The following is a 22040-nucleotide window of genomic DNA, read 5'->3' on the forward strand; positions in this document are numbered from 1 at the left end:
GCTTTGTCATTATTTTTCTGGGGAACATGTCCTGTCTGCCCACGGAGATTGCAGCTCTCAAAGGCAGAGTAGACTCTTTCATATCTCTGTATCACTAACCTTAGCACAGTGTCCAGTATGTGCTAGGAACTCGATAAATGTATGTGCCTATGATGTAGATATTAAGGACATACAATAGGTTTCCCCCTGAGATATATCTATGGAAGGTGAGGAGTATAAAAAATGGTCCCTGCCCTGAAAATCTAGAATTGAACTGGAAAAATCTAAAGATACCAGCAAAGCAATGAGGATGGCCTATCTCTGTGACAGGAATTTTAAGAAGGGAGAGATGATTATGCCTGTTGTCTCTAGAGCCACCATTATTGACTTCCCAGACTCTCTCAAGCAAGGCCCTGAACATAAACATCTCCAGATTCCCACAATAAAATCTAGAGCAGAACCTGGAGTATCTATCTCTATCTCTATCTCTATCTCTATCTCTGTCTCTGTCTCTGTCTCTGTCTCTGTCTACCTCTTCTAGCCAGCAATTTGGAATCTGTCCTAGAAGATTCAAGTTTCAAAAGGTCAAAGAGTAACTAAACCAAGGGTTCCTTGTTCCCAAGAGCCCTGTGCCTAGACATCTTAGTGAGAGATAGCAGCAGAGCCAGTCTGCAAGGGGTTTAAATTCTCAGAAAAGCACCAGTATGTCGAGTGCTATGATCAGGCCTCATACAGCAGCCTGAGCCTCAGGTCCCATGGCCCTTGGGGTCCCCCAAAGTAGAGCCCACAGTCTGACCCCATAAGCCGTACCTCCTTTTCCTCTCTTAACAGTTGCTGAGCTTCCTGGAACATCTTCTCCTTGGCCTCCGTCTCAGCAGTTACGTTCCTGTTCTGTTCCTCATAAGCCATGGTGACAACAGCCAGGGTTAAGTTAATCAGGTAGAAAGAGCCCAGGAAGATGACCACCACGAAGAAGAAGACTGCAAAGGGCCCCGAGGTACGCAAGGTCTGCAAGGGACAGAGCACACGCTGGCAGCTGAAGCCTTCTTCCACATAGCGGTGACCATCATTTCAAGTAGAAATTGTACAGTACCAATTGGTCTTCCCCAGCAGCAGTCGGCTCAGCTGCCCACAGCCTCATCTACAGCCTCCCCAGTTACCCAGGGACTCCTGATGCCCTATCTCTCAAGGAGAAGATGCCATCCATCCATTCCCATGGAAGTCTCAGTGAATTTCCTATGAATTTCTCCAGAGTATTTGCATTTTAAAATTAAAGAGGCAAGAACAACAGTAATGCTTCATGGAAACTGAAGCACTAGTGGTGGACCTTCAGGCAGGAGGGGATATGGAGAACTGTCATATTTCTAGGAGGAGAAAGGTGTATGCATTATTCTTTCATATATCATGTTTATCATTTTTATGTTCCTAATAGAATTTATAAAGCATAATGTAACAGTACCACTGTTAAGGTGGGGAATAGGGGACAAAGGTGAAGAACAGATGGTAGGTTATAAATAAATGATAGATATTCGAGAGAGAAAATAAAAATAATAGATAACCTGTCGATAAAGCTTCTCCCAGGAATCTTGGGTCATAAGCCGGAACATGGCAAGAAAAGACCAGCCAAAGTTGTCGAAATTTGTAAAGCCATAGTCAGGATTCTTTTTGGTGTGGATGCATGCAAACTGGTGGGAACAGGCACTAGATATGGGAAACAAGGGAACAGAGAAAGAATAACAACTTCACCCCACCCCATAGCACTGGTTCATCTGAGGGCCATGGGCTCACACCCAAAAGTCTTGGGTGAATTCAGTATTTGTAGAATGGCCATCCCCGTCTGTCAACCCTCCCAGCCTATACCTTATTGTGGGTACCCACTGACTCTTTCCAAATAGGTTGGTTAGGAAATTTATATTAGCTAGTTTTTCATTAAAAATTTAAGTGCAGTGATATAGTGAGCAACTAACAGTAGCAAAGGTCATACAATAAATATCAAGTCTCCCTCTCCCTCTCCCCCTCAACCCCCAGTTCTACTTCCTAGATGCAACAGTTTAACTTATTTTGTGACTTTCTAGAAGTGTCTATGATTATAGAAGCACATATATATCAATACATATCTTCTATAATACATATATGGAAGCATTCTTTAAACACTCTCATGCACCTTGCTTTTTTCATGGAGCAATATAGCTTGAGGATCTTTCCATATCAGCCTACAGGGAGATACCCCATTCTTTTCATGTCTTACAACCCCATGATTTATCTAACTGCTTGACTAATGATGAATATTTACATTTGTTAACACTCTTTTGCCTTTACAAACATTTGGGGTTTACTCTACAAACAATGGATATCTTGTACACAGGTCTTTGCCCACATCACCAAAACACACATTGTTAAGTGTATCTTTATGATATACTAAGGATGTGCACTTCCTTTTTTGTTTTAACCTCATCCGAGGATATGCTTTTATTGATTTTTAGAGAGATAAGGAGAAGGGAGGAAGAGAACGAGAATCATCGATCAGTTGACTCCTGTACTCACTCCAACCGGGGATCAAACCCACAACCTAGGTATGTGTGTGCCCTGACCTGGAATAGAACCCACAACTTTTTGGTATATGGGACAACACTAAACCAACTGAGCCACCCAGCCAGGGCATGCGCTTTCTTAATTTTTAATAAAAATAGTATTTTTATCAAAGTAAAGCATATGTGGTTTACAAATCACATGGCACCTATGCTTATAATAAAAACCATGCCATCATTCTTTAATCATCACTTACACATCCCAAATTCAACAACTTTTAAACATTTTACATCCACATCTCTAAATATAATACTTATACTGATATTGAATTGATCGATTTTAGCCCTTGTTGATTAAGTTTCTGCTATGCTGGTTGATCCCATCCTGCTTCATCACTATTGTATCGCTCTTCATAGAAAAATGCTGTGGTCCATGTCAACGGCTCTCTTGGGTCGAATACATTTTTTTTCTTGGCTCACGTGTTTCTCTTTCCAAGTTTTACTTCCTCACTTTTCTGGAGCAGATCTCAAGTAGCTTCCTAAGAAGACTGGGTGGCTTTGCATATATGAGTATAACTTTATTCTAGCTTCATAGTTGATTGTTTGGCCAGAAATCGAATTCTACGTTGAAAATTATTTTTCCTTAGAAATATTAAGGCACTGCTCAGCTACTATCCTGTATTGCTAGTGGGAATTCTGATCTCATTTTAATTTTTATTTGTCGATTACCTTTTTCTCTTTGGTTTTAAAATCGTTTCCCCCAAAGATTCTGTAATGCCACAATAATGCACTTGGCATGGTCCTTTTTCATATGTTGTGTTGGGCACTTTATGGGACACCAATGGAGCTGCATTCTTAATCGCAGGGAAATTCTCTGTATTATTTCTTTGCTAATGTCTTCCTTTTTGTTTTTTTCTGTGCTCTATTTCTTGAATTCTTTTTCAAAAGTTAGAACTTCTGGATTGGTATTTATTGTGATATTTCTGTCTCTGTCTTTTGTTACTACTTTCTGGGCTATTTACTCAACTTTATCTTTTAATTCTACTAATGATTTTTGTAATCATGTTAATTTTTTAATTTAACAATGCACATCTAAACTTGCTTAGACATATGAAAAAAATCAGTACTGTTTGAGAACTTCCATCACTGCCTTCCACAATCATTAGGTGAAGACTGCTTGCCACATCACTTTAAAGCAGTGGTTCTCAACCTGTGGGTCGCGACCCCTTTGGGGGTCGAAAGACCCTTTCACATGGGTCGCCTAAGACCATCGGAAAATACATATATAATTACATATTGTTTTTGTGATTAATCACTATGCTTTAATTATGTTCAATTTTTAACAATGAAATTGGGGGTCACCACAACATGAGGAACTGTATTAAAGGGTCGTGGCATTAGGAAGGTTGAGAGCCACTGCTTTAAAGGATCTAGAGTTGCTCTGCTTGAGAGAGAAATGGAGAATATAAGCTTCTTACCTTTTACCCAACCAGGTGCCACACAACCTGAATTCAGTGGAACCTTTCTTTTCAAAGCAATAGTCTGAGAAGAAAAGAATCATAAGTTCAGATTTTTTTTTAAAAAGAAACCACTGAAATGAAAGAGAACAGCAAATATGCCAGGTTATACTTGAAACAGATGGTTCAAAACCCTCTACAGTGATCCAAGTGGATGTCCAGAGAGGAACTGGAGGGGACCTAGGCCATCAGAAAGGAGCAAAAGAAAAGGAGGGAAAGGAGAGAGGAAGAAAGAGGAGGAGGGAAAGCAGTGACATCACCTCCGCTTTGCCTCTCGAGACATAAAACTGGTGAGACCACCCCATGAAGTGGACACAGACTCAGCCCATGAGAAGCTCATAAGCCCAGACAAATATGAAGAAAGCGGAGCCACGTGAGATTCGGCACGTGAAATGGGAATAGGGTCACCTCTAGTGTGAAGAGGGCGCAAAGCAAAAAGAAATGATACCATCAGAGAAAATACTCGGGACTGCGGACTGGGCACTTGCTGGTTTGCTTTGGCCAAATCCAGGCATTCTGAAGACTTCTGTAAAACATGTCAAAGAAGTGGGCAGAAATCTCTGTGGAAAAGGATGGGAGCTGACACTGTTCTTATGGATGTGACTTTGGGCTTTTTTTCTCTCCATAGAAACCCACAGAATGAGGCAATTCTCTAAGACATGCATCTGCCTGCAGGAGAACCCTGGACAGATGAGGTTACCCCCTGCTCCTAAGAGACTCTGTAATGCACACATATAAATGGTATGAGTGGGAATAAAACAAAATTAACTATGCACAAACTAAGGAATAAAAAGTAGGGTATTTACCATCAGGGTTACTGATGTTCTCGCAGTCCTTCTTGACACATTTCAGGTTCAGACTTCCCATGAAGAGCTGCTGACCTACCAGGGCAAAGATGCTGAGGCAAAAGAGAGTCAGGATCAACACGTCAACAAGCTTCTTCACAGAGCGCAGCAAGGCCCCCACAATGACCTTCAGACCTGAGGAGGAGGACAGGTGTGGAGAGAAGCCCCCACTCAGACACAGGCTAGAGGCAGACACAGGAGGGAGCAGCCACGGCCTCGGAAGCTATCTGATTGCAGGCTGGAACTGGAAACAGGCCTGGCCTAGGATTCTGATGCCAGGAGTTCTAGTTCCAACTCTGTGCCTTAGAGGTTGTGTGTCATCAGAGTACTCCACATGTCTAGGTCTCAGCTCCCCATCCCTGCCCTACGTCTGCCACAGGGGTGCTCTGAAAAACAAATGAGAAGACCTTGAGCAGAAACATGCCATATGGGAGTAACCATGACAACTGTGTCGGCACCACCACAGCTGAAGGGGAGGCACATATATCATTAAGGTTAGAATGAGGCCATCCAAGAAAAGGAGCCATGGTTATATTTAACATTTAGCAGTCACTACCTACTAAAAGAAGCTGAAAGAGGAGCTTTGTCTAGACCAGGGGTGGGCAAACTTTTTGACTCGAGGGCCACAATGGGTTCTTAAACTGGACCGGAGGGCCGGAACAAAAGCATGGATGGAGTGTTTGTGTGAACTAATATAAATTCAAAGTAAACATCATTACATAAAAGGGTACGGTCTTTTTTTTCAATAGTTTTATTCATTTCAAACAGGCCGGATCCGGCCCGCTGGCCGTAGTTTGCCCACGGCTGGTCTGGACTCAAATAATAAGGATGTCCTAGGGAAAAAAACTCTCAGATTACTAGTTATAATATGGTTGCTTTTTCATTCATTCAAAAAGAATTTACAGAGCACCTACAGTGTCCATGGCACACTGTTAGAATGCCAAAGTTACCAATAAGAACATAGTCTTATAGTATGCTGGCAAATATTTAAAATCAGTTCCCAGGGAGGGCAGAGTGGGAAGGGGGGAAGGAGGGTATGGGAAACTCTTCATTTAAAGCATTTATAGATTTCCTTGTTTGCTGAATTCCATAGTGTAGATTCCTCCTCTCCTTCCATATACCCCTTCCCCCTGGTTTCAAGTTACCAGCATGATGTACCAGCAGAGTTGGAAAAGATGTGCACAATCTGGTGAGGAGCCACAAGTCAGCCTAGCTCACAACTGAGTCATGGGCTCTGATCTCAACACAGCTGGAAAGATAACCAGATGTGAACTATAACAGGTGGGATGACACTACCCAACAAAGTTTCAATTGATTCATGTAAACCATATATGGTAGACTTGAGAACACAAGGCAGAAGCAGCCCTACGTAGATAACCTTCCCACAAAGTGTAATGTCACATGGGGAGAAGCCAAGCCTTGAGGCCAAGCTGGGGCATTTGCTATGTCCCCAGTTGCAGTCAAACAAGAAATTGCTACGACCTCATCCAAGTCCAAATTTCATCTATAAGAGACCTGAGTCTTCTCCAGTGCAAGAAGAATTGAATGAAAGAAGATGGTTGTGATTCCTAAATAATTTTTACATAGTCCCTTAAAAGATTGTGCCTTACACCTTCACTTCCAAAAAACATCGAGATCCCATGTGCTCATGAGTCATACGGGAGACTATAATCACCTGCTTAGAGATGAAAAAGGAGACAATAAAGCCACTAAGTGACTGCCTCAGTATATATTTTACCTGTATGATACTACAAGGGACTCAGCTCATTCAGAGAGCCCCTAAATCTACCTGGGAAACCAAGGTCCACTTTGCAAAAGAAGAGGAGGAGGAGGAGGAGGAAAGACAAATTCTACGTAATTGTCCTCTGACTGCCAGTTTCCTATCACCGTGTAGTTACTTTTATGGAGATTCAAAAAATAACCCATTGCTCTGTTTGAAAAGACCCAAATTGCCTATAGTTCTGATACAGTAGCTCAGCCATTAATATAACGGATAGAGGGGTAGGAAAGATGGAAGGTGGGAAAGAACTCCAGAAAGGGAATTTTTTATAATGATTTTTTTTGTAGAGGAAAGACGAAGGAAAGGAGAAGAGTGTACCATAATAACCTCGTTTTTAATAAACTGGAATTCATAGTTACCACCCATCTTTGTCTTCATCCTGATTCACGGAGCACCTTCCTTACCTGGCTTCCATGAGACCACCTTTGCTTTCCTTCCTACTTTCCTGTGGCTCCTGTTCATTGCCTTTCCTGGTGACTCCTCTTCGCCCCTCCCCTTAGGTGGCAGGCTCCAGGACTCAGACCTTCACCCTCTTCTAGTCTCCATCTGTGCTTGTTCTCTTGGTGATCTCTCAGATTTTATAGCTCTCGATACCATCTATAGGCTCATGATTTCAAAAATTATATCTCCAGCCCATACTGTTCCCTGAAACTCCCAGCTCATATATAACCGCCCACTTAAAACTTTCATTTGGATGTCTCACAGCCATCTCAAACAGAACATGTCCAAAATGAACTCCTACCCTGACCGCCAAGACCTGCTCCTTTCATGGTCTTCCCTGTTTCAGTCAATGACGACTTCATCTTTCCAGTCACTCAGGCTAAAATCCTTGACCCACCCTTGACTCTTTTTTTTTGTTGTTTACACCACATACAATCAACCTATCAGGAAATTCTATTGTTTCTACCTTCAAATGTATACAGAATGTGACTGCTGTCCACCAACTCCTCTACCACCAGCTGATCTGAGGGCACCACCATTTCTTGCCTGGATTGTGGCAGTATCCCCTTGTGTCAGTGTGGGTTTTCTGGGAAGCAGGTACTATGGGATCAGATTGCAAGAGATTGGTTGGGTGAAATGCCTGTGAAGAATAAGCAGGAAGGAGTAGAGTTGGCAGGGAGAGCCCGACTGTGACACAGGGCTGACACATGGGAAAGGAGAATAAGAAGGAAGCATGATTGGACAGGACAAGCCTCAGATTAGTGGTGATGTGACAGTCTCAACCAGGTTTCTGGGGAGCTCCTAAGCTAAAGTCCCCCAATAGGGGAGTCCCACATCCTTCCTCTAGCCCAGCTGGTATGGGTCAGTGGTTGAGTGTTGACCTGTGAACCAGGAAGTTACTGTTTGATTCCTGGTCAGGGCACATGCTTGGGTTGTGGGCTCAATCCCAGTAGGGGGTGTGCAGGAGGCAGCTGATCAATGATTCCCTCTCATCGTACATCTTTCCTTCTCTTTCTCCCTCTCCCTTCCTCTCTGAAATCAATAAAATTAAAAAAGAATAGTGTTCCCAATACGTAGGGAAAGCACAATCTTGGCATGAACATGAATGCAGTGGTGAATCCAGACAGATGGCAGCTGAGACCATTAGTCAACTATGGTCCTTGCAGTAGGAGATCTGAGTGGCACATTTCCATGGCAACGACATGCCTCCCACTGGGTTCCTGCTTCTACCTTTGCTCCCCCACATTCTAGTCCCCACACAAAGTAATGTTTTCAAAACCTGAGCCAGGTCATGCGACTCCTCTGCTCAAAGCCCTCACCTGGCTCCCATTTGTTTCAGAGCAAAGCTCAAATCTTCCCAGCACTTACATGCCTCCCCTTCACTTCTGTGTTCCCATCTCCATCATCTGGCTCCTCACTCTGTCTGCTCCAGGCTCATTCATATCCTTCCTATCCCCAGTCTTTGGACTGTTTCCTATCCCCAGAATACTCTTTACCATATATCTGCTTGTGAAACTATCATGTCCTTAAAATCTGCTCACATCTCACCTTCTCAATGACACCCATCCTAACCACTCTATTGAAAACTGCAACCTGTTTCCCCTACTGTGACTTCCAGTAGTTCTCATGTTGTTTACTTTTCCTTTTGTTTGTATTTTTTTATGGCACATATCACTTTCTAACATGCTGGATAACTTATTTATTACTAGAGGCCCGGTGCACAAATTCATGCACCAGTGGGGTCCCTCGGCCTGGCCTGCAGGATTTGGGCTGAAACCAGCTCTCCAACATCCTCCAAGGGGTCCCGGATTGCAAGAAGGAGCAGGCCAGGCCAAGGGACCCCACCAGTGCACAGTCGGGGCCAGGGAGGGATGCAGGAGGTTGGCCAGCTGGGGAAGGACCGTGGAAGGGCTCCAGGGTGTGTCCAGCCCATCTCACTCAGTCCCAATCTGCCAGACCCCAGCAGCAAGCTCACCTACTGGTTGAAGCATATGCCCCCTTGTGGTCAGTGCACGTCATAGCGACTGGTCAACCAGTCAACTGTCTGCCCCCTGATGGTCAGTGCATGTCATAGAGAGCCATTGAGCAGCCTTAGCATATCATTAGCATATTATGCTTTGATTGGTTGAACGGCTGACTGGCCGACAGGACACTTCGCATATTAGGCTTTTATTATATAGGATAATTATTGTTTAGGGTCTGTCTCCCCACCGCCCCACATACAATGTAAATTCCATGAGGGCAGGGATCTTTGTTTGCTCACTGATATATCCCAAGCAGTTAGCATAGCACCTGCACAATACATATTTGTTGAACAATCAAATAAAAAGTAAAAGCAGAATTGGTTGGTTGGTTTGTTTGTTTGTTTGATTTTGGTTTATATGACATTTGGAGAAATTTTAAATATAAAAGAATGTTCTCCCCCACTAAGTGTCAATGTTGAAAGTTAAAGTGACTTACCTGAAACTACTGAAATTGCTTTCAAAGCCCTGAACACTCGGAAGGTACGCAGGGATGACAGACTGATGCTGTTGGCCTTCATAAATGGTAATGACACAAACCTACAAGACAAGGCACAGGAAAAGCTCAGTCCTGCAGCTGCACTGCACACCATCATAGGCACAAGTAAGCATAGCCTAGGCCAGGGGTCCTCAAACTATGGCCTGCGGGCTACATGCAAATACAAATATTGTATTTGTTCCCGTTTTGTTTTTTTACTGCAAAATAAGATATGTGCAGTGTGCATAGGAATTTATTCATAGTTTTTTTTTTTAAACTATAGTCCGGCCCTCCAACGGTCTGAGGGACAATGAACTGGCCCCCTGTTTAAAAAGTTTGAGGACCCCTGGCCTAGGCCCTGGGTCCACAGAGGGGAAATCTGGGGCCTCACCTTCCCAAGCCCACTTTCATCTCAGGGTCTCCAAATATTCTATTTTGCTATGGACCAGGGATTGTACAGGTGGCTGTTCTCAACTAATCTTTATATTTGGACAAAGGTAAGGATTCCTTGAAATAGTTGTGGCTACATCCATGCTTAATATAAATCAATTGAAATGTTTATTGATTGGCCCCAGGCACTTCCCTAAGGTCTCAATATGTGGCCAAGCCCATAAGGTACACAGGTGGTCTGTCTCCTGGGCCCACACTATTCACTGCTATACTACACCATACACCACCTTTCAATAGCTAAGAGCACCCGATTGTAGACCTTCAACTCTGAAATGAATAACAACTACCTCAAAGGGCTTTTGGGAATATTAGGTATGAAAATATATGCAAGTGCTTAAAATAATGGCTGGCTTGACAACTTAATTAAAGGTTTGCTGTTACTGTGTTGGCAATAGACCGTTTCTTTTCTTGCTTCTTATTTTGCTGACTCTGCCTCATCATTCAGATGCCAAACTGATGCCCCTTCCTTCAGGAAGAACTTCAGTTTTCACCTGTCATATACAATATACACAGTATTGAACCCAAAATGGACCATGGACTTCAACATGAGAGCCAAAACTATAAAAATTCTAGAAGGCAACATGAGAGAAACTCTTTGTGTCCTTGTAGTAGCTAAAGATTTTTTAGACTCCTTGGTTCCTCCTCCATGCTTTGGCAGCCCAATACATACTCTGACAGCCCCATATATGCTCTGGCAGCCTGATTCATACTCTGACAGCCCCATATATGCTCCGGAAGCCCAATACATGCTCTGACAGCCTGATACATGCACAGCTCCTATCTCAACGCTCACCGTGCCAGACTGTAATGGTCACTGATTGTTTCTCTCTCATCTGGACTGAGAATGAGGTATGTTTGTTTGTTTTGTTTTTTCATTATCACAAGCCCTGTATCTTACACCGAACCTGGCTCATAGTGTTTGGTGAATTAATGACTGAAGGAATGAGAACATGAGGGTTGGCCTAGAAATGGCTTTGTGCATGGACGCCTCTGGCCAACTGACTACATGGTACTGTTCAGGGTCAACCAACACTGCCCTCAGAGCTCTAAGGCATTACTAGACCACACTTAGCTACTCATGTGGATTCACACAGAGCCCTGATGTAAGCCAAAGGGGCTTCTTTCCCACCCCAAGTCTCTCCATTAAAAATCTTTAACATTCTTACGCTGTTGCAATGACAATGGAGTCCAGCCAGTTCCATGGATCTCGAAGAAAAGAAAACTCATCCAGGATAAAACCTCTTGCCAATATTTTTATCAAAGCTTCAAAAACATAAATCCCAGTGAAGATATACCTACAAAGTAAATCATTCAGAGCAAGAAGGAATATAAGTGATGTGAAAAGCAGAGAGCCTGCCTGTCTTATCTGGCCTTGATTAGGTTTTATCCATTTTAGTGTGACATTTAACATTCTGGTCTTTAGCAAACCAGAGTTCAGAAAGACAAGCTCCTCAAGCAAGTTCCAGTAGTTAGAATTTCTGAAAAACAGGCCCATGCTAGAGTTGTAAAGCCACTTTACAATGCCTAGCTTCACAGCGACATCCTCGAGCAGAGTTTCAGCCAACATGGGGCCCTGAGACTTGGGAATATAGTTTGTCACTGCTTTTCTGCAGTTGTCACTCATGTACAGAAGGAGATGATGGCAAAGGAAAACGAAAGTAAACCTAAGGCTAAAAGCTAAATCTTTCCACATCCCATGTTCATTGATTGGAAGAGTTAATGCTGTTAAGGTGTTCATACTACTCAAAGGGATCTATAGATTCAATGCAATCCCTATCAAAATCTCAATGACATTTTTTACAGAAATAAAAAAAAAATGTATCCTGAAATTCATGTAGCTATCTCAAGGAACCATGAATAGCCTCAACAATCTTGGAAAAGAACGAAATCTGAGCTAAAAAATCAAAATTGGAATAGAAAGCCCAGAAATATGTCCTCACATATATGGTCAAATGATTTTCAACAAGGGTGCCAAAACTATTGAATGGAAAAATAACAGTCTCTTCAACAAAATGATGCTGGGAAAGTTCAATATCCACATTCAAAAGGATAAAGTGGGATCCTTATCTTACATCACGTACAAAAATTAACTCAGAATAGATTAAGAGCTAAACTTAAGACCAGAAAGTATAAAACTCCTAGAATAAAATATTTTCAAATCATTTATCTGATGAGAGGTTAATATCCAGATTACATAAAGAACTTCCATGACTCAACAACAAAATATCAAATAATACAATTTAAAAATGGTCAAACTGCCCAGCCAGTATAGTTCAGTGATTGAGCGTTGACCCAAGAACCAGGAGGTCCCAGTTTGACTCCTGGTCAGAGCACATGCTACGTTGCAGGCTCACTCCCCAGCAGGGGGCATGCAGGAGTCAGCTGATCAATGATTCTCTCTCATCACTGAATTTTCTCTCTCTTCCCCTCCCTTCCTCTCATTAAAATTAAAAAAAAAAAAAAAACTTTAAAAATGTGGTCAAACTACTTGAATGATATTTCTCTAAGGATGATATACAAAAGGCCAACAAGAATATGAAGAGATGCTCAATATTACGAATCATCAGGGAAATGCAAATCAAAACCATCATGATTTATTACTTTGAATCCATTAGGATGGCTACTTTAAAAAAAAAACAACACAGAAAATAACAAGTGTTTATGAGGATATGGAGAAACTAAAACCCTTATGCAGTATTGGTGGGATTGTAAAATGGTGTAACCAGAATGGAAAATAGTATGGAGGTTCTTCAAACAAATTAAAATTGAATTGCCATATGATCCAGCAATCCTACATCTGGGTATATATAGAAAAATAGAAAGCACAGTGTTGAAGAGATATTTGTACACCCATGTTTATAGCAGCACTATTCACAATAGTCAAGAAGTAGAAGCAACCCAAATATCCATTGATCCAGATGAATAGATCAATAAAATGTGGTATATACAATGGGATATTATTCATCCTTTAAAAGGAAGGAAATCCTGTCACATGTTACATGGATGAACCAAGGTTCAACACGGATGAACCTTGAGGTCATTATGCTAAGGGAAATAAACCAGTTACAAAAAGACAAACACTGTATGGTTCCTCTTATATGAGGCATCTAGAGCAGTCAAATATCACACAGAGATGGAAAGTAGAATGGTGTTTGCCAGGAAATGAGGGGGAGGGCAGAATGGGGAGTTATTATTTAACTAGAGGCCCAGTGTGTGAATTCGTGCACCAGTGGGGTCCCTTGGCCTGGCCTGTGGGATTTGGGTTGAAACCAGCTCTCCAACATCTTCCAAGGGGTCCCAGATTGCAAGAGGGAGCAGGTCAGGCCAAGGGACCCCACTGGTGCACAATCGAGGCTGGGGAAGGACACAGGAGGTTGGCCAGCTGGGGAGGGACTGCTGGAGGGCTCCAGGGCATGTCCAGCCCATCTCACTCAGTCCCAATCGGCAGGACCCCAGCAGCAAGCTCGCCTACTGGTCAGAGCGTCTGACCCTGGTGGTCAGTGAACGTCATAGCAAGCAGTTGAGCGACCTTAGCATATCATTAGCATATTACGTGTTGATTGGTTGAACGGACGACCAGACAATTAGACACTTAGCATGTTAGGCTTTTATTATATAGGATGGGTACAGAGTTTCAGTTCTGCAAGATGAAAAGATTTCTAGATATGAATGGTGGTAATGGTTGCGCAACCATGTGAATGTAACTTAATACCAATGAACTAAACACTTAAAATGGTTAAGATGGTATATTTTATGTAATGTGTATTTTGCCACTTTTTTTTTGTTAATCCTCACCTGAGGATATTTTTCCATTGATTTTTTTAGAGAAAGTGGAAAGGAGGGGGAGAGACAGAGAGAGAGAAACATTGATGTGAGACAGACACATTGATTGGTTACCTCCCGTACGAGCCTCTACCAGAACTGGGGATAGAGCCTGCAACCAAGGTACATACCCTTGACTTGAATCAAACCAGGACTTTCAGTCCAAGGGCCAACACTATATCTACTGAGCCCAACCCGCTAGGGAACCACTTTGGTTGTTAATTCTTATCTTTTCTTTTTATTGATTTCTGAGAGGAAGAGGGAGAGATAGAAACATCAATGATGAGAGAGAGTCATTGATCGGCTGCCTCCTGCACAGCCCACACTGGAGATTGAGCTTGCAACCCGGGCACGTGCCCTGATAGGGAATCAAACTGTGACCTCCTGGTTCATAGGTCAATGCTCTGCTGGCAGGCTAAACTACTAGTATTTTCATTTTCTCCCCTGAGTCCTTCACCATGTCTATCCTCTAATTTATTTCCCTAATTCCCCTTCCTCCTCCTCCAAAACAGAACATAATACCTTATTTCTCTTGTTATAATCCCAAGCTGTGAAAAATACTGGGTTTGCACTTTTTCTCTCTCTCCTCTCTCTCTCTCTGCCTCTCTCTGTCTCTCTGTCTCCCTCTCTCTCTCCCTCTTCCTTTTCCCCCCATATCTCTCTCTCTCTCTCTCTCTCTCTCTCTCTCCCTCTCTCTCTCTCTCTCTCTCTCTCTCTCTCTCTCTCTCTCTCTCACACACACACACACACACACACACACTAGTTTCACTTTTGGAGCCAAACAATCAATGCAAACAATCTGTTTGTTCAGATTAAAAGTGGTAGAATATCCAGCCATTGTTAGCCCTCAAAGCTATAGATAGAACTAAGGTCTTGAGAACTTGAAAAATCCCAAAGCAGCCAAGTCCAAAGAAGAAATGGTTATGAGGTTGCCACAGGCAAGAGCTCCTCTCTGCTTCAGCCCCTTTCTAAACTGATCACCTTTTAGGTGACAGATGAACACAGAAGATTAATTAATGTCTGCTTTGAAATACCATTTTTTAAACTCAGATATAATTTATGAACTTATAGGTATTTGGGGGAAAGGCTATAATTGCAGATTTGAGGGATTTTTGAAAATCTTCATTTAGATCTCAAGCAAAAGAGACAGCAGCCCATGACTACCACTTCGGCCTGACTATGTAGCCTCCCACCTCCCAATTCCATTGTTCTCTCTTTTTCTGCAGAAGCCTGGCCAAATGGTGGGACAAGCAGACCAACATGTCATGTGATGTGGAGTAAGAGCTATGCTCACCAGTAGGGAGCAGGGCTTAGGAGCTCCTTAACGGGGAGACCCTAACCCATCAATCCCCTAGAGTGTGTCACTGTCAGTTCAAGCATAGCTAGAGTATCCAGCAGGGCCATAGGTGGTGTCCAAGTAGGTTAACAGAATACCATCGCCTGGTCCTGGAGGACTTCTGCATTCATTCTCTGAGAGCTATTAACTTGGATTTAATTTTCCCCATTTAATGCTTTTCTAACCAAAGAATGCTGAAGAAACTCTCCCCCCATTGGCCTAATCACCCAACTGCATGCTTCCTTTTATGAGGACATCTTCAACAGCCTCCTCCCAGCCTCACTTTCATGCATCCACTACGGCTCCAAGTGCCACCTGGGGACAGCAGCAGCTTTCCCCATCTTCCACCCCTACCTCCAGCCTCTCTGCTTCCCTAGACAAGGTTTGTTTTTTGTTTTTCCATATCTCTGCCTTATGGGTCTTTTAGTAGTGAAAATGGCCTTGAGCAAATTAGCTTTCAGTTGGGCCACTACTTCTCCTTAATGGGAAGGGAGGATTCATTACATCTCTCCAGAAGTGCTGGGCTGGGCAAACCACTGCTAGGCTGGGAGCAATTCCACCTCCTGGGTCTGTCTGCTCACAAGTCCCACTCTTTTCACCACAGAAGCTTCCAGGGACACTGCTGTAAACAATAAGCAGTAGCCCCCTGCATTCAGTTAGCTTCTCACATGGAACAGCAGCTCTCAGAGGAGAAACCATTTTCCCCAGTGATACTGCCAGGGGTGTACATGCCCCCTGTTCCAAGGCACAGCCCCTGAGCTGGCTGGCCTTAACCAGATTCCAGTTTCCACCCACCAACGGAGAGGGCACAACCACTAAAAAATAATGCAAAGAAGTAAAAAAGCCAGTAGAGAATTAAAATGACATACTAAACATCCCGATTAACACAAAAGAAGATTGGAATAGAGAACAGAAGAGAACAAATGAACAACGTACAAAGTGAGACCAATAGAAAAACAATAGGCCTAAATTCAAGCCTATCCAAAATTGTGTTAAATGCAAGTGAACTAAATATTCCATTAAAACACACACACACACACACACACACACACACACACAGATTGGCCAGTTTGCTCAGTGGCCAGAGCGTTGGCCTGCAGACCAAAGGGTCTGGGGTTCAGTTCCTGTCAAGGACACATACCTTGGTTGCAGGTTCCTCCCCAGCCTGGGCCCTGGTTGGGGCTCATGCAGGAGGCAACCAATCAATGAGTTTCCCTCACATTGATATTTCTCTCTGTCTTTCCATCTTTCTCTTTCTCTTCCACTCTCCCTAAAAATCAATGGAAAAATATCCTCAGGTGAGGATTAACAAAACACACACACACACACACACACACACACACACACACCAAAAAAAACCAACAACAAACAAACAGAGATTGGACTGATAGACTGTTTAAAAAACTCCACAAAACCAACTATGTGTTCTTTACAAGAGATATACTTTAAATATAAAAACACAAAAGCGTTGAAAGTAAAAGGATAGAAAAAGATATGCCATGCAAACAATGAGCATAAGAAAGCTTAAGTAGAAGAATTGGCATCGGAGAACCAAGATGGCGGCATAGGTTAACGCCGGAGTTTGCTGCTTTGAACAACTACTTCAAAAGTGAAACCAAAAAAAGGAAGGGACATCACCCAGAACCACAGGGGCGCTGGCTGAGTGGAAGTCCTACAACTAGGAGGAAAGAGAAACGCATACGGACACTCAGAGGAGGCGCAGTGCTGAAGTCAAATTCTGAGGTGCGGAGGGCGCGGAGCGGGCTGGCGGCGGAGGGCGCGGTTGTTGTTTTCAATCGGGAGGGAGTCGCAGACTCTGAGCTCCAGATCCGGGCGAGTCTTTAGGGACCCAAACTCAAACGGGAGAAGCGGGACTGTCTGGCTTCGGTCAGAGCGAGTGCAGCTTTCTCTCCGAGCTTTGCAGCGGGTGCTGGGACTCAGAGAGGCAGAGCCCCTTGGGACAGGACTGAGAGCCGCCATAACTGCTCTCTCCGGCCCACGCTGTTGATCCTGTTCGGCCCGCCCTGCCCAAGCCCTGCACAGAGGCATTTGCCGGATAGCCTCAGGCAAAGGCTAGATTAGCACCTCCCTAGAGGACAGAAGTTCTCTCACTGCTGACACAGCTGATTCTCATAGCCACTTGGCCTGGAGGTCAAACCCTCCCTGGAATTAGCTACAACAATCAAGATTTATCTATAGGACTGCGAACAAAGACCACTAGGGGGTGCACCAAGGAAGCATAACAAAATGCGGAGACAAAGAAACAGGACAAAATTGTCAATGGAAGAAATAGAGTTCAGAACCACACTTTTAAGGTCTCTCAAGAACTGTTTAGAAGCTGCCGATAAACTTAATGAGATCTACACGAAAACTAATAAGACCCTCCATCTTATATTGGGGAACCAACTAGAAATTAAGCACACACGGACTGAAATAACGAATATTATACAGACGCCCGACAGCAGACCAGAGGAGCGCAAGAATCAAGTCAATGATTTGAAATGCGAGGAAGCAAAAAACATCCAACCGGAAAAGCAAAATGAAAAAAGAATCCAAAAATGCGAGGATAGTGTAAGGAGCCTCTGGGACAGCTTCAAGCGTACCAACATCAGAATTATAGGGGTGCCAGAAGATGAGAGAGAGCAAGATATTGAAAACCTATTTGAAGAAATAATGACAGAAAACTTCCCCCACCTGGTGAAAGAAATGGACTTACAGGTCCAAGAAGCACGGAGAACCCCAAACAAAAGGAATCCAAAGAGGACCACACCAAGACACATCATAATTAAAATGCCAAGAGCAAAAGATAAAGAGAGAATCTTAAAAACAGCAAGAGAAAGAAACTCAGTTACCTACAAGGGAATACCCATACGACTGTCAGCTGATTTCTCAACAGAAACTTTGCAGGCCAGAAGGGAGTGGCAAGAAATATTCAAAGTGATGAATACCAAGAACCTACAACCAAGATTACTTTATCCAGCAAAGCTATCATTCAGAATTGAAGGTCAGATAAAGAGCTTCACAGATAAGGAAAAGCTAAAGGAGTTCATCACCACCAAACCAGGATTATATGAAATGCTGAAAGGTATCCTTTAAGAAGAGGAAGAGGAAGAAAAAGGTAAAGATACAAATTATGAACAACAAATATGCATCTATCAACAAGTGAATCTAAGAATCAAGTGAATAAATAATCTGATGACCAGAATGAACTGGTGATTATAATAGAATCAGGGACATAGAAAGGGAATGGACTGACTATTCTTGGGGGGGAAAGGGGTGTGGGAGATGTGGGAAGAGACTGGACAAAAATCGTGCACCTATGGATGAGGACAGTGGGTGGGGAGTGAGGGCGGAGGGTAGGGCGGGAACTGGGAGGAGGGGAGTTATGGGGGGGAAAAAAAGGAACAAATGTAATAATCTGAACAATAAAGATTTAATTTAAAAAAAAAAAAAAGAAAGCTTAAGTAGCTATATTAATATCAGACAAAACAAATATTAAAAGGAGTATTATAGAGGCAAAGAAGGGCATTTCATAGTGATAAAAGAATGCATATACCAGGAAGATCATCATAAATGTTCATGTGCCTAATAACAGTGCTGCAAATACATGAACCAAAATTTAACAAAAAAGAAAGGGAGAATAAACAAACCCATAATCATAGATGGAAATGTCAAGACTCTCTTCAGTGATTCATAGAAGTACTAATAGGAGCAGGAAAGTTATAAAAGATCTAAATAACATATTGACCACCCTAACATAACCAGCCATTTACAGAATATCAGACCAAACAACTCCAAAATCTACATTCTTTTCAAGTGCACATGAACCATTCCCAAGGTTGACCATAAAACAAGTTTCTCAAAAGACTGAAATCTTAGAGAAAAGTGTATTCTCTAACCTCAACAGAGTTAAATTGTAAATCAATAACAATAAGACAACTAGAAAAACATGAAATACTTGGAAATTTAAAAACACACTTCTAAATAACACTTTAGGACAAAGAAGAAATCACAAGACAAAGTGGGGAATATTTTGAACTGAAAGGTAATAAAAACATAATTATCAAAATCTGTGGGGTATAACTAAAGCAATGCTTACATGGAAATTACAAGTTCATACAAATACACAAGAAAAGAAGAAAGATCTAAAACCAAGTATTTAGCCGAAACCGGTTTGGCTCAGTGGATAGAGCGTCGGCCTGCGGACTGAGAGGTCCCAGGTTCGATTCCGGTCAAGGGCATGTACCTGGGTTGCGGGCACATCCCCGGTAGGAGATGTGCAGGAGGCAGCTGATCGATGATTCTCTCTCATCGATGTTTCTAACTCTCTATCTCTCTCCCTTCCTCTCTGTAAAAAATCAATAAAATATATTTTAAAAAAATAAAAAAAATAAAACCAAGTATTTAATTTTCTACCTTAAGAAGCTAGAAATAGAAGAGCAAATTAAAATAAAATAAAATTGATGGAGGAAATGAATAAAGACTTTAAACCTTTCATATATTGCTGGCAAGAATGTAAAGCAGTGCAGCCACTTTGGAAAACTGTGGCAGTTTTTTACAAAATTACTTAAAATATGCTTATTTTAAGATTCAACAATTCCACTACTAGATACTTATCCAAGAGAAATGCAAGCATATATCCACAAAAGACTTTTATACAGAAATATTCATAACAACTTTATTTGTACAAAAACTGGAAACAATCCTCAACAGGTGAATAGGAAAACCAATTGTGGTATGCCCATACAATAGAATACAACTCAGCAATGAAAAGAAAAAAAAACTAGTGAAACATACAACAACATAAATGCACCTCAAAACATTACACTAAGTAAAAGAAGCCAGACACAAAAGTATGGTATCATACATACTATATGATTCCACTTATATGAAATTCCAGGAAAGGCAAAACTAGTCTAGAGTGACGGAGAGCAGATCAGCATTTGCTTGGGATTGGAAGTGGTGGGCAGGAGACTGAACCTCAAAGAGACATGAGAAAACTTTGGGGCATATTTGGAATGATCTACATATTGACTGTGGTGGTTTCTATCACATAGTTAAATATGTGATACAAATAAGTGCTCTTATTATTTATTCAATTTATTATTCAGTATAGTCCTGAAAGACTAAAGCAGTAAATATGTCAAACCCAGAAAAATTAGGACAACATATAAAAGAATATTTATCAAAATACAGAACTTTCTAAGTTTAAAAAAATTAACTTTTATGTCTGAATAACCATTTAAAAAGTACAAGAAGTTAATATTTTAATTATACAAAGAACTCACTCAAACTGACCAGGAAAAAAAAAAGACACATGTGCAAAGATGGAAGTACAGAATTCATAAATTAAAACAAAAAAAATCCAACCCATCTGGTAACTAATGAAATGCAAGTATTTTTAACTTCATAAATTAATGAAGAAAAAATGTAATGCTGGCAAGAATCCTATCTAATAAAAGAGAAAAATGGTAATTGGCGTACGACAATACCCTTTTCATTGGCTAATCAGGGCTATATGCAAATTAACTGCCAACTAAGATTGGCAGTTAACTGCCAACTAAGATTGGCAGTTAATTGCCAACTAAGATTGGCAGTTAACTGCCAACAAGATGGCGGTTAATTTGCATATGTAGGCACAATGCAGGGAGGCGAAAGGGAAAGCAGGAAGAAGCCCCCTGCCACTGACAGTGATCAGAAACCCAGGGGGGAGCTAAGAGCTGGGGGGCAGGGCAAAGGCGGCCCTGGGGCCGCCTTTGCCCTGTCCCCCAGCCATGATCGGAGAATCAGGTGCCTTTGCCGCCCTGGCCAGTGATAGCAGGAAGTAGGGGTGGAGCCAGCGATGGGAGCTGGGCACGGTCGAAGCTGGCAGTCCCGGAAGCTAGGGGTCCCTTGCCTGGGCCTAAAGCGAAGCCGACGATCACGGGGCCGCTGCAGCTGCGGGTCCCCGCTGCCCGGGCCGGACGCCTAGGCCAGAGGCGTTAGGCCTGGGCAGGGGCGGAGCCTGCAACCGCGGGGAGCTGGGGGTCCCCTGCCCAGGCCTGACACCTCTGCCAGAGGCCTCAGGCCTGGTCAAGGGGCCGATCCGGTGATTGGTGATCGGAGGGTGATGAGGGTCAACTCCTCTGGCCGAGGCATCAGGCCTGGGTGGGGGGCGGAGCCGGGGATTGGGTGGGTAGGATGGTCCCCTTGCCCAGGCCTGAAGCCTGGGTCAGAGGCGTCAGGCTTGGGCGGGGGGTGGAGCAAGCAATCAGAGGGAGATGGGGGTCCCCTGCCCAGGCATGATTCCTGGGCCAGAGGCCTCAGGCCTGGGCGGGGGCCAGAGCCAGTGATCAGGGGGAGATGGGGGTCCCCTGTCCAAGCCTGACACCTCTGGCGGAGGCGTCAGGCCTGAGCAAGGGGCCGATCAGGCGATCGGAGGGTGATGGGGGTCAACGCCTGAGGGCTCCCAGTATGTGAGAGGGGGCAGGCTGGGCTGAGGGACACTCCCCCCCACACACACACACACACACCCAGTGTACGAATTTCGTGCACCGGGCCCCTAGTATAGTATAACTGGTTGTCAGAATATACTGCTGATGGCAGATTAAATTGCTACGAACTTTTGAGGAAATATTTTGTCAATACATATTTTTAAAGCGTTATAATGTACCTTTTGATCTAGTAAATACATTTCTAAGACTCTACGCTAAGAAAATAACTTCTGAAAAGTAACTTTATGCAAAAATTGCTTGTTGCAATACTATTTATAGTAGCAAAATGCTAGAATGGTTAAGTAATTTATGGTTTATTCACCTGGCTTAACATTATATAGCTATCAAAATAGATTCTCATAAAGCCCTT

General features: G+C 42.9%; 1 protein-coding gene across 2 annotated transcripts in view; it reads right to left on the reverse strand.

Annotated features, from left to right (window-relative positions):
* SCN11A (sodium voltage-gated channel alpha subunit 11) overlaps window positions 1-22040 on the reverse strand; it is a 90244-nt gene that overhangs the window by 39664 nt on the left and 28540 nt on the right. The window contains exons 5-10 of one of the 2 annotated variants that reach the window (XM_059664435.1): window positions 11206-11334; window positions 9551-9651; window positions 4831-5004; window positions 3986-4049; window positions 1539-1680; window positions 790-987 (exon numbers count right to left, since the gene is read on the reverse strand). In XM_059664435.1, coding sequence (XP_059520418.1) covers window positions 790-987; window positions 1539-1680; window positions 3986-4049; window positions 4831-5004; window positions 9551-9651; window positions 11206-11334 — 808 coding nt within the window. Of the gene's footprint in view, window positions 1-789; window positions 988-1538; window positions 1681-3985; window positions 4050-4472; window positions 4551-4830; window positions 5005-9550; window positions 9652-11205; window positions 11335-22040 lie in introns of those variants that run through there. The other variant, XM_059664434.1, reaches the window with a different exon arrangement.

This window comes from Myotis daubentonii, chromosome 14 (assembly GCF_963259705.1).
Source record: "Myotis daubentonii chromosome 14, mMyoDau2.1, whole genome shotgun sequence".
Lineage (NCBI taxonomy): Eukaryota > Metazoa > Chordata > Mammalia > Chiroptera > Vespertilionidae > Myotis > Myotis daubentonii.